This window comes from Puntigrus tetrazona, chromosome 17 (assembly GCF_018831695.1).
Source record: "Puntigrus tetrazona isolate hp1 chromosome 17, ASM1883169v1, whole genome shotgun sequence".
In the NCBI taxonomy this organism is placed as follows: Eukaryota; Metazoa; Chordata; class Actinopteri; order Cypriniformes; family Cyprinidae; genus Puntigrus; species Puntigrus tetrazona.
The window spans coordinates 9,066,441-9,080,179 of NC_056715.1; the positions used below are offsets into that span (position 1 = coordinate 9,066,441).

A 13,739-nucleotide genomic window follows, 5' to 3' on the forward strand; every position below is an offset into this window, starting at 1 on the left:
ACAGAGGTTGCTACCCAGGCCACAATGTCCTTGAATGAGGCGTTTCCAGAAGGAATATAGCTATAGATGTAAGTTGTTTTGGATAGAAATGTCAGCTTGATTTAAAAAAATAATAAATAACTTACCAGAGCCAAGTAATTGTTGCAATAGTAGGAAGTGCTTGGAGAGATATTCTTTCTGCACCACCCTTAAGCAACAATGCACTTGTGCTATTTTTAAATGTGCAGCGATTTGACATTTAAAGACTTATTCTTATTTATAAAGAAATGTTCAGATTTGAAATATGGTCAGATAAAGATGTCATAGATTATTCCATGTTGCTGAATGGAAAATATGACTCTGAAGATACTGGCGTCAGACATTGTTCACTTTGCTTCTCCAGTGTGCTAGACGTTTTGACATGTCTGACAGAATCATGATTGAAGTCTGGCTTTTAATATAACAGCTTAAAAATGAATTATTGATGGAAACGTATCAGGAGAAACTGTGAAGACAGAAACGATAGAGAGAAATGAGGTTAGGGAAAGGAAAAGGTAAGAGGTAGAACTGAAACGCTTTATGTTTAAAGCACACACAGATTTCTCTTCATTATACCAAGCAAAGCAGGATACTTTGAAGTGTTTGCAGAGCGATGTGCTAGTCCATAAAAAGTCATCTGTTTTAGTGGATTGCCTGTTTCCTGCGGGTTTTTAAAAATGTTTCCTGTAAATATGGGATTTAATGCAATGTTATAATGTGCTGATTTACATATTTGTGACCCTGGACTACAAAACTTGTCATAAGTAGCATGTATAGGTATATTTGTAGCAGTATCCAACAATACATTATATGAGTCATAATTATATATACATTTTGTATGCCTGATTTTCTCAATATTTTGATTTGTTGCACCCTTAGATTTCCCATTTTCAAATGTCCTATGCTAACAAACCATACATCAACGGAAAGCTTATTTATTCAGCTTTCAGATGATGTATAAATATCAATTTTATGACTGGTTTTGTGGTCCAGGGTCACATATGTATCTTTTGGATTCTGCAGTTCTTGCAGCTGTCAGAAAGCACAGAATAATAATAAAACAGCACTTGACCCCTAATGATGCAACATTTCTTTTCAAAATCATCTGCCGTTGAGGACGTCTTTTCTCTCCTTAGAGGCGGTCTGCTCTGTTTTTGTGGTTTGGTGAGAACAGGTCACACTGACTCACAATGCTGAACAAAAGAGGAAAAACTGTTTTTCCTGTTTCATTGCGTGTGCTCTATTCAGCACAGCTGAGGTGACAAAAGAAGGGACTCCGGTGGGATTTTACAAGACATTATACAAAAGCCCATACTGTAGAAGATTGGATGCTTGTTTAAGCTTTTACTGTTTTTGACATAGAGGAAAGACGTTAGACTCCCTATGCCTTTCTACCAATGCTTGAAGGTAGAAAAATCACTTTTCTGTGCACTTGAAAAAGGCTGGTGTTGTCTCTATGGTTACTGAAAACACAGTCTGTGTGCAAGAGCTGCTCTGATTCAAACTAGAGCACTGAATCAAGAGCTCTTGCATTCCCAGCCTCTTTCTTTCTTTATTCTCTCTCGTTTTACTTTTCCAAATCTAATTAACCATGAAGAATAAAGCTACCAGGAGGGGAGGTGCTGTCACTATTACTGATGCTGTGAAAAGGTTATGGAGACGATCAGAGTACCGTTTTACATCAATCAGGTTTGCTGAAAATTAAGAGCGTTTAATTTTCTATCTAGCTTTTCTGTTAAGTTTAGTTAGTAAGAATATAAGACTTTGTGAAGTGCTGAAGTACCACCTTCTTTGCTAAGGCAAAATTTCGATTCTTTAAGTTAATTTTCGATTTTAATGACTGAAAACTATTTTGTTTTGAATTTGGTTGACAATAACAGGTCTTTATAAAATTATGCACAAGTTCAAAAAAGTTTTGTTTTCTTTTTTAAAACTTTGACTTTAGAGAAGAAAACCTTTTTTTATGACTTTAAGCACTTCTTAAAAGGATGACCGCAAACCTGATGCTGTGAAGAATCTGTGTGTGAGCGAGAGACTCACATTTTATTTCAGCTCTGACTGGAAGAAAATACATTCTTGCTCCTTTTTTCTCTCATTCTCTCTATCTCTCTATTTTCCCCTCACTCTCTACTCAACATTTTTGTCTCTCTCTTTATCTTGGAAGAGGGGAGCAGCACAAAGCAGGCTATTGTGTGGGGCAGTATTCGGGAAACAGACAGCACAGTCTCATAATGACTCATCTGAACCAGTGTTTAATGATTCACTGTATAATATAATTCAGTTTCAACTGTAATCCTTAGTTCTAGTGAAGACTGGAAATTTTAATTGCCTCAAGCCAAACAAATAGCAGTGTGAAATTGGTATTCGTTAAGCTGGTAACAATTGTTATTACTTGGAGTTTTAACCTAAATCTGCTGTGTCTCATTTATAGATAAGTTGTATATGGGTCCAGGGCAGCTTTACCAGGACTTACAGAACCTGATCCATGACCTGGGTTTGGTGAACCAGATCTCCACTATGATCAGCAGTCTGAAGGGGAATTATCAGGTGAAGTGTTCATATCACAAACACTTTAGGATCGATATTTAAACCATGATGCACACAGTTCTTACCGCTCAAAGTGAAATTAACTCTCTCTCTTTCTAGAATGTTAATGGGACAGTTGCTCAGGATTGGGTTTCAGGTCTCCAGCGCCTGATTTTAAAGAAAGAGGAGGAGATTCGGGCAGCTGACCGCTGTAGGATACAACTGCAGTTACCAGGGAAGCAAGACAGGTATGCGTGATCCAGACCTGCCACAAAATGTCTTATTATCATCAGTGTTGAAAACGACATTTTTGTGAATTTTTTTTTTTTTTTAAGGATACTTTGATTAATAGAAAGTTTTAAAAAGTACTGTTTGTTTGAAATTAGACTTCTTTTGTGACGTCATAAATGTCTTTACTGTCACTTTTGCAACATTGGTTCTTCATAAAGAAATCTTACTGATAAAAATATTTTTAGGGCTATACATTTATTTACACATTTAATTGCAATTAATCTTAACTTCTTATTGTAGTAAATTTTTTTTTTTTCATTTATTTGGTCTTAAAATGCCTTAAAACTCTGCTTCTAAATGATCAAACTGCCATGCGTCTGTGTTTACGTGACTCAGTGCTTAAAGAATGACCTTAAGTCCCTAATCAGAGCCCAACGACCGTCTTGTGCAGTTATTATCCTCCTCCTGTGGATCGGGAGCTTTAGAGTGTGTAGTTCTAGAAAACATACGCACACACTGATTATTTGCGACTGTATGCTTGGATTTGAGTTTCTGGATTATAGAAGTATCTTTAGACTCCCAGCTGTCAAACTAATCCCTCTGATAACATAAATCTCTCTCACACACTTTGACTTCAAGAAAAAGTATGCCGTTGGCTTTCCTGTTGAGTTATTGGTGGGAGTAGTCTGGATTACATGGCCTCACTATTTTAGTTCTGGTCATTATATTGTTTATTATTTCTGCACACTAAAAGTTGAAGTCAGAAAATACTAACAAAATATTACTTTAGAAAAAAATAGAAGTTATCTGTTCATTAGTATTGGAACTGGACAATTATTAAATCACATCCTGCAAAGTCACTGATAAACAGGATGGGACCCTGTCTGTTTCTGCAGCTGCCTGACAGTTTGCCAGACCAGCTGAATCCGTGCTGAGATATTTAGACTACCTAAGAGATTTGTACACCGCCTGATGCACTTACAGCGAATGCAGACCAATGTGTATTGTTTCCATTGTTAAAGCTTTTTCAGAGAAGAATCAAAATTTTTTTTGTTTGGACTTTCCAGGTATGGTAGGCCCACGTTTTTCACTGCAGTCTTCAACACTTTCAGTCCATCTATCAAGCAAGCTTGGATCCGTAATATGCAGATGGCTAAATTGGCTCTACGTAAGTGTCATTTCCTGTATCTCCACATCCTGTCTTTGTCTATAACTCTTTTGTGATAGAGATCTAAGACTTACAGGGCTTAAATGCATTTAAACATACCTTACTATTATGTTTCCAGCATATTTTCTAAATAAACATGTTTGTAATTCTTTGGGTTTTTTTTAATATGTCGGCTGGATTCATATTGTTCAGTGTGTGAATCATTGCTCGGCTGAGCCAGAACTAAAAGTTCTGTGCAGACAAATGGATTATAATACTGGCAACAGGAAGACACATATGGGAATATCATTGGTTTGTAGAATCTGAGGAATGCTTTACTAATGTAATTTTTATTTTTTTTTTCCCCAGAGGAAGATAACATCCAAGGCTGGTTTTATGCTGAAGACGATGGTAATCAGATGAGGAAGCAAAACCATCCTCTCTTGCTCAAGCAGATGGCTGTGGTCATGTCAAAACTACAGGAGTTCAAGGTGACAAACCGAACATCTTGCAATCTCAACTTGTCTGTTTATAATAGCAAAAATGGTCTAATAAACCAATGTGTATTTGTGTTAGGTGGAGTGTGCAGTTCACAACCCTGAGCCTCACGTGAACACTGACAGCACCGCAGATCTGCCTGTTATGGGTCACGGATGCGTATGGGTGAGACAATTTACAGTCAAACTTGAAACGTATAATATTAAGCTAGATTAGCTTCCTTATTGGAGTCCCACACGATACAAAACTGTCAGTCTGGTGTTGATTGTTCCCAAATTGTACTTGTCCTTAAACGGCATTTAATCATTTTAAAGGTTGTTTGAACTGTAAAAGCATCATTAAACACTGTTCTGTGTGGGCAGTGTGAGTGTAAGGTTGCATTAAAGGCTTTTATGCTGTATTTACAGTTTAGAATAACTCTCCTCTCTGACCTAATAGCCTGCAATGATGGGCTACTCTCCTTTAAGAGCTCTCAGCATGTGTCCCATCTATATGAGATATCACCTCTGGAAAAAAGCGTCAGACTTTAGCACTCAAATAAATTTTGTTGAACAGTTTGAAGGAACAACGAGATCTTTAGATTCTGAAATCATCTCTTTCTTTTCAGGTGGCCAGCTGCACCAATCACATGGGTCAGGTCTCCATTGTGGCACTGCAGAACTCAAATCCCAAAGTGACAGAGTGTTTTAATGTGGAGTCGCGTATTCTCTGCATGACGTATGTGCCTCTGGATGAGCCCTTGGAAAATGGTGAAGTGAAGCCTGAGGACCGGAAAGCCAGTGACACACCGACTGTGTGTCTGGGAATGGAGGAAGGCAGGTGTGTACATCAGCCGAAACATCCACAAACTCCATGTAGATGAAGAGGATGCCTTCTTTTTGTTTGTCTAATGATTTATAATATTTTATTTTTCAGTATATCTGTGTATAAGAGCAGTCAACGGTCTAAGAAGATTCGTCTGCAGCACTTCTTCTCCCCTGATAAGTCCAGTGTCACATGTCTGGTGTACAAAAGTGGGTGTCTTTATGCAGGCTTAGTCAGTGGTTCTGTGGTCATCTACTCCAGGGCTGATGGTAAGTGATTCCTGTTTGAATTTTTACAAGGGTTTGTTTTGTTGAATGCATTTGATTTTTATTTTGGTGTTAGGACACCATCCATCCCTACTGAAAAAGATGGAGGTGTGCTTCTTGGCTAGCTTAACAAGCAAGATTTTCTTGGTCAACCAAGATGTTTTGTCGGTGAACAGCATGGCTATAAACGTAACCAGCATAAACTAGCCTAAATTCACACTGGATTAAGCAGGTTCCAACAGGGAGTGCTTTGGAAAGTTCTCAAGGAAAGTGAGACGTTTAAAAATATTTTTCCCCGTCTCTCATTAATTCTTTCCACAGCTGTTTTTCTCTCTGGGACGCTCATATTGCATTTCACTCTCTCAGTTTTCTGCTGCCTGAGACACAGATATTTAGTCAATAATTTAAGCAATTTGTTTAATTATCTGTTTGATTGAAATGAATGGATTTTCTAAGGATGCTGTTGTATAAGGGTGACTTTATATATATGTATGTATATGTTTTTTACAGACACATTACGCAACAATAACTATTTGCAACATTTCTTGATACTGATTGATAATACGTTGACTGATAATAGTAGGAAATCTTTCTCAAGCCCAAAATTAGAATTATATTTTAATTTCAGTCTGGATTGAAATTAAACTTTGCCATTATAGGAATAAATTACATTTTAAAGTACATTCAAGAAGTAAAGTGTTAGTGTGTTAGTCATAAATTTTATAATATTATTGTTTTTACTTAATTTTTGATCAAACAAAGAACCAAAAGACCCTAAACTTAAACAGTAGTATATGTAACTGTATTATAATACTTTTTAGTGTATTCTCAGTGTTCACATAATGTAATGCTTAACGTTTAGTAATACTCATAGGATGAGCCATTTAGGAAATACTGCACAGTTCCAGATGAATGCCATAAAACAATGCTACCACAGGATGGAAAATATTATTATCAGATCATAAGCCTTGTTCTAAATCAAAGTCTGTCTTCATTTTGTCATTCAGCTGAATACAGAATGTCTTTAGTGCTAATGCAAGGATTGACATTTAATCACTAAAATGTGTCTTCATTAAAACACTTTTTTTCCTTTTACAACCCTGCTCATCACAAGTCTGTTTGAATCAGAGTAAGAGACGAAGAGAGAGGGTATGGGAATGCTGTGTAGGCGCTGGTGTTATGTAATCAGAGCCTCTTGAGGCAAACAAGCTGAATAAAGATCTACTCAAATACGCTGAAGGATGTGAGCAGAAACAGATGCAGGCTATCAGCGATTTGTGAAAATTATTATGGGTCAGTGTAAATGTTATTAAACATGTTGAAATTCTTTTTTTTAGAATTCTTTTATTTTTTACATTCAGTCAGTATTATATATTTTACTCATTTAAAATTGTCCATATCACATCACAAAATATTAAGTAGCACAACTGTTTTTAGCATTGATTTAATATTATTTAGCATAACTGTTATTGCATTAGTATTGATTTAGCAGCAAATCAGCATGTTAGTATACTTTCTTAAAGATCATGTGACACTAAGAACTGGAAAAGTTTTTGCTTAAATTTCTGAATTTTAAAGATGTAGTCCATAACTTTTGGTGCTCTCGTGGTTAATAAACAGAATTGCCTGGAGCTACCTCTCTCTGTTTATGTCTATGACAAATCACGCAGGTGCTAGGCTACTCCATAGTGGTACCTACCCAGACCAGTCTATAGTCAGAAGTTTAAAATTCTAATAACATATTATAATATTACTGTTTTAATGTACTAATGATGAAATAAATGCAGCCTCAAATAAATGATTAAACGTACAGATATCTAATATCTGAATTTGCCATTGTTTTTTCCACTATGCATTTACACTTTAGTAGCAAGTCCTTATTTTACTTTAAATGTCAGAATGTGTTCTCAAATTTTAGCTCGTAAAGAAGGTCTGTAACAAAACCCAGAACACCAGCTCCAACATTTTTCGGGTGAAAAAGTGGTAGTAGTATTTCCACTCTAAGAGGCGTTCTTTCACTGCGATGATTGTCAGGTCACTCTTCAATAAAGCCTTTGTGACTTAAGCAAACACTAAACACGCCTCCATTCTGCCCCCTGAATGCTGTGAGGTCACTATATTTCTGCAGGAAACCCACACACGCAGTGTGGGTGAAGAGCACAGGATGTAGTATCAGCCCTGCCCCTCTGTGTGACAACATCATGCGTAACCTTTAACCTAATTTCTCTCACGTAAAATCAGTTTTACACCAAATTTCTCACACGCAGTGCTCATAAGCACTGTCTTCTCTGTACAGTTACAAACATTGCTATCTGAGAATCAGATTTTCTTCAAGCCTTTGCTCTCCCTCACAGACGGTTCCTGGGTCGAGTCAGGGGCCTGTGTGCTGAAGCTGGGAGTGTTGCCAGTTAAAGCCCTGCTGGTGGTGGGTGAACATGTCTGGGCCTCATCAGGAGGGCAGATCTTCATAATCAACACACAGGCACATACTGTGGAGGTAGTACAGCACTTTTTATTTCTTCATTTCATGTATAATTCTATCATGCAAGATTTTAGCATGGTAATGGATACGACATTGTTAATGTGTTTAGTCTTGGCAGAACAAATCTGCTAGGCTGCTGCTCGGTTGCTGCTGCTGTTGGTGATCGCTGTAGTTGTAGATTATTGCCAATGCAAGCAAGTACAGGAACTACCATACATATGCAGATATGGTGCTGTGTTTAAGACATACTGCTGCTCTACAAGTAGCATATAAAGTAAGTGAGTGAGTAATGCAGTGAATGCATAAAAACTCAAAGCAGATCAATATAGATGGAGCGGGGGAAGAGGAGGCAACAAGAACCAATGAATGACGTTGGTAGGAATTATTTAGGCTACTTTTTTTATTTAATGTTATTTCTTTGATAGCCTAACGTTTTGGAGGCTTTTTGTTGCCGTGTTCACTGACAGAAGTGCTAAAATAAATATGTATTTTTGTTAGATGTTTGATTATACACATTTTTTTTTTTTTTTGTTTCAACATAATGCAGTGTTTATATGTAAATTTATATAATCGCTTTCCCCCCCACTCATCTCAAAAGTCCTTTGCAATAAACCAAATGGACAGAACATTGCAAGAATTCTGCATGGAAATAGGCTTTAGACTATTATTTGCATATTTAAAGATATGTGTGGGTGTATAATGTTATGACCTAATACTGTGATGCCACTAACAGCTGCCTATAATTCATTGTAAGAAAGTGAAAACTCTGTTTCTTCACTCAGTCTCACCGCACATAGGGCCAGAAAGGCCTGCTGTGATCTCAGAATATTAAAGCCATGTGTTCTTTCTCCTACACGCAGACACTGACACACTGACCTGTTATCCAGCCAGCATCACTAAGCTCATTACCCTTCAACAGCTCTGCTTCCCGTTAAACCATTGGCTGAGAGTGAGGGATGAATATATGAGAGGTGTGCTGGAAAGAAATACGCAATCAGTGATGCAAATAGAAAGTAGTGTTTAAGATCGTCTTTAACGAGATGAAAATCACAGATTCTGATGTGCAGAAATGCAAGAGCCAGATAGGTTTTTTTCTTTTTTCTTTTTTTTTTTCCAGTCTTAATTAGGTGGTTCTGATGTGGGACACACATTCGTCAAACCCTGTTAAATTTCCCATTGCAGTTCCCTGTTATTTTGTTTGCTCCAGCAAAAACGTCAAGCTGTAGCATATCAGAATCCAAATGTCATCCTCTCCCACTCAGAGTGAAACGGGTCAAGTCACAGTCTCTTTTTCCTTCTCTGGACCTTTTTTTGGGTTACCTCATTCCTCAGTTTGGTAGATTGCACAGGGAGATTTTTCCAGAAATGAGGCCAAGCAAAGTCTGGCCAGTGTTTTCCAGTCCAGTCAAGCCTGACCAAGACTGGTGCATTAAAGTAAGTTTGAGTTTAGATGCTTGTGTATTTTAAAAAAGGGTGTGTGTGTGTGTGTGTGTGTGTGTGTTGACAGCGTCAGTTTGAAGCCCATCAAGAAGAAGGAATGGTCGTGTCCCACATGGTGGTGGCCGGAGTGGGGATCTGGATATCCTTCAGTACCGGCTCCACCCTCCGTCTCTTCCACACAGAGACTCTTGACCACCTGCAAGACATCAATATTGCCACAGCTGTCAACAACACACTCCCAGGTACATTACACTACACAAAACACTGAACCATAGCATGCTGTGAAAGCTCTACTACCAGTGAAGTTGCTAATGCTTCTTACTAAACTTGTTTTTGCAGCTTATATCCCATTTAAAAAAGTATTCCCTTCCACACTGTCATTCCCAAAGTTAAGCCCTTAGAGACAGCTCCCTGTCATTTGTAGTCCTCAGACAGTGGCAGATTACAGGTGACTCTGCTGATTTACAGCTTTGTGTTTATATAATAACATGACATCATGAGTGGGTGCGTTGTTTTGTCATGTGATTCTCTTTCATGTGGAAGAACAGAATTGCAGTCTCTTTTAGAATCACAGAGCCATGTTACTTCATTTAAAACAACACAAAAAAGTTGTTGTTCATTTCCTTATTCAGATGATGTCATGCCTTCTGCTTTTTTTCTTTCTTCTTAAAGCAAAATTAAAAGGTCTCTGTTTTTGCCATTATTGAATTAAAGCAGGTAGATTTTACACTTTATTTGTAGAAAAGCTTTTTAAGGAAAATCAGGGGTTGAGTTTCCTTAGCATGGCACATTTTTTACTCATTGTGTTTTTTGGATTTTATCCAGCATTTGTTTTTAGTTGTTCTGAATGGGCCGTTTGTGTTCAGGAAGCCATTCAGAGAGCAAGTTATACTAGAAATGACCTCAGCATTGGTTTTTGTTCTCTGTCTTTCTGCTTTTTATGGTGGCTCCCTAATAGTTTTAATGGATTTGTGGGCCATTCTGTTCAAATACTAACTTGTCAGTGATTTTAAAAAGTCCACATTGGCCCTAAATAATCCTCACCAAATATTCCCAAAGTAACCAACTATGTCAGTCAGGCAGCAGGCATGTTGGCTGCTGTAACACCAGCTGGGTTTAGGACTAGGGTTGTAATCTTTTTAAACCGTAATCTCTGCCAAAATGTCTTTTCTAAATTGATTAGTAAAATGCAGTCTAAGGAACTTAGTCTTACATGGCCAGATTAAACAGCATGAGTTTTGGTCCGTATTGCATCTTATTTTGGCCAAAACCCACCTATTTAAACCATTTTAAGCAATTTAAGCAACCAATCACAGTTTATTTTATATTTGTGGCATTTCTGGGGCAGGTTCATCTAAAACGTTTATCACAATAGTAGTAGGAATAGTAGAATATCGCATTTTGGAATATCCCATTTTATTCTCCCTTTGTTCATTGCAACATCATATGATGTCTTGTAGAGATGTTTAAATGTGAAACCTGTCTGATAAATAAATCAAATGTGTTTAATGTAAAGATGGGGGTTGACTCACTTGCTGCACATGTGCTCTGTTAATGAGAGAGCCGTTTCTTTATTCTCCAGGGCTGAATAAAGAAGCTTTATTTAAATCTCCATAGTGACAGGGGAGTCCAGGCACGCTCTGACTGTGTGTTGGGAGTCCCTCACTGAATATGCTGTATCTCTTTCTCTTCTTGTGTCTGATATCTGCATGCTGTTCTAGACCTGGGCATGGTAAGGTTCGGTATTCATAAAAGCACATTACTTTTGGGGTTATTTATATAATTTTTTTTTGTTGTTTAGGCTCTGTAAAAAACATGAGCGGTCTGCTATTTATATGTAAATTATTTGGCAATGGTTATCAACAGGGTATCATATTGAACATTAAACTATGAGTTTATCAAAAAACATTGGTCCATTCATAACGCAAAGCTATGTAAAGATAGTTGCACTGTAAAATAGAATTATTTTTTGTTTCTGAAATATTTTTTCTATTACAATACTAATGCTTCTTATTTTGTTATTTTAATACCACCAATATTGGTATGTAATCAAAATCTGAAGGTTTACTACTGCATTTTTAAATCACAATTGCAATTCATTTCATTTTTAATGGCAATTAGATTTCAAGAGGACCCAAATCAAGCAGCCCTAATGTGAAATTCCCTTTTGTAGTATATTTCCCCACCCCGATTTTTTTTATGTTCAGTAGGAAGTAAGGAACATTGCAAAAGACCTCATTTATATGCTGTGCTTCTGTGCAGCTACAGAACAATGTTATTCAATGTTAATCTATTATTAGATACATCAAGGATTCGTTTCTAACAGTCCGTGCTAATAATATTCCCCTGACCTTCATTAGAATAGGAAACTGCTCTATCAGCTCTAGTGCAGTGTTTTCTTTGGATGGTGAGGGAATCAAATGTGGTGAGGTTGAGTAGAGTTTAGCAATCCCTCACCATGAACCCTTGAAGCAGTTTGCACACTCAGGAAGCTGTCTGCATGGAGACATGGGCCACGAGAAGGACTTCCTGTGTGAGAGTATCAGGGTGTGTCTCTGACTGCAGCTGTAGTTCCCTCATGCTGATTCACTGCTGCTTGAAAAAACAATCTTGCGGTTTACATTTTGATTATAGAGGAACTCTAATATTGTACTTTTAGAGGTTGCTAATTTTCAAACGATTGATTAATAATTCAATAAAATAGTCAGTTTTTAAGCATTTGTCATCATTAAGCTACATATAACACAACACTGTTGGACAAGATGAGTCCTGCTAAAGTTTCCTTCGATCTGATTAGTCAGATCTGAGTAATCTGTTGGCATATTTCCTTACTGTCATTACAAGGAAAACTTCCTAGATTTGGTGGATAACAATAATATGGGCTGTTAGTACCTACTAGTTGGTTACTTTGTTGTAAAGATTTTAAGTTATACAGCAAAAGATGCATTGATTACTATTTGAATTGCTAAATAATGTTATATCGTGTTATTGAATGCAGGATTTGATTGAACAGAAGTAACTTGATCTATAATGCAGATTATTGTCTTTTAAATTCCTGCACCATTTTGCCTCTGGCTGGCCAGCAGAATCCTTCAGCTTGGTTGTGCTGAGTATGTCGGATCATGCCCGGCTATTCTTTAAGCTCTGGGGCTTATTTGTCAGTGCAGGATTTTGTTCATGAAAGGCAGTGCTAGTCGCCTCCCGTGCTGTGTTGTGTCTTTACTTGTCTCTGAGGTGTTTCTTGGCTTTTTATGGTATTTTTTTTGGTCTTTCTGCTGGTAGTTCAGTGGCTCTTCATCAATAGAATGAGGGTGAAGTTTGAATAACCTTGAAGCACAAACCTGTGTGAAACTGACACACTGTATGAAAATCCGAGTTTTTCAACCCTCAAACTGAAAAAAAAAATCCTGTTAAGGAAGGTAATGATTCTTCAAAGCTTTTTTTCATCTGAATAATTTTTTTTTTCGCACACAAAAACTTGGTGTGTACGGCCAAAGGAGGGAAATTCATCTGTATCATATTTCTGAAGCTGCTGAGTTTCACTTCAGTACAGCCGAAAACAATCATTTTGCATGGCTAGCAATCACCTCAGACAGAGAGAACCTGAAACCCTTTGATTTGTGTTCAGTAACGCAAGAGCTGATTTTAGGATGAGGGATTGGTAGCGTAATTTCTTTTGTGTTGTGTCCTAACCTTGGAGAGACGGACCCTGTCCTGATCTTACCTTGCAGAAACCTGCAGCCGATGTCACACAATACTTTGTACAGCAGTGTCTTATGTAAGATTTGCTGAACTGACTGGCAGAAATGGCCATGATCCCTTCGCCTGGTAATTGATTTTACAGCTGCTGAAAGACTGTTTGCGTTCCATATGTGCTGGTGTTTGTCTGCTGTATTACAAATGTACCAAAGCTCTTTGAATCCATTTGTCATCATAATGCGAACAACCACCTTTTTTATGACTTGCGGAAGAGTCATCCAATGCACAATGCACAAGGTCTTACAATGCACTCATGGCCTTATTGGAAATGATTAGGATGGACATCAGTGTGTGTTTGTGTGTGATGGTACAGGCGGTGGTATTTGTCTCTGATGGCTTTGTCTCCTGTGACCCAAATACTCACTCATGTGTACAGTAATGGGACAAACAGAGCAGCCACCACAAAAACAGCTGCACTGACTCTTGGGGTTCAGAGAGATCTTCAATATTGCATCAATAATATATGGACAATGTTTAATTTTTTAAATTGAAAGGATGTTACTTCGGGAACTCTTTTTAGCCCCATTAGTGGTTAATGCCTTTATAGATTTTTTTTTTCCTTGGTGTC

At 37.5% G+C, this 13,739-nt stretch overlaps 1 protein-coding gene across 1 annotated transcript in view; it reads left to right on the plus strand.

Moving 5' to 3' along the window:
* Window positions 1-13,739, plus strand: part of arhgef10 (Rho guanine nucleotide exchange factor (GEF) 10) — a 31,765-nt gene that overhangs the window by 13,010 nt on the left and 5,016 nt on the right. The window contains 9 exon segments of the mRNA XM_043262367.1: window positions 2,450-2,565; window positions 2,665-2,792; window positions 3,843-3,943; window positions 4,292-4,413; window positions 4,499-4,585; window positions 5,028-5,239; window positions 5,336-5,493; window positions 7,845-7,987; window positions 9,480-9,654. Coding sequence (XP_043118302.1) covers window positions 2,450-2,565; window positions 2,665-2,792; window positions 3,843-3,943; window positions 4,292-4,413; window positions 4,499-4,585; window positions 5,028-5,239; window positions 5,336-5,493; window positions 7,845-7,987; window positions 9,480-9,654 — 1,242 coding nt within the window.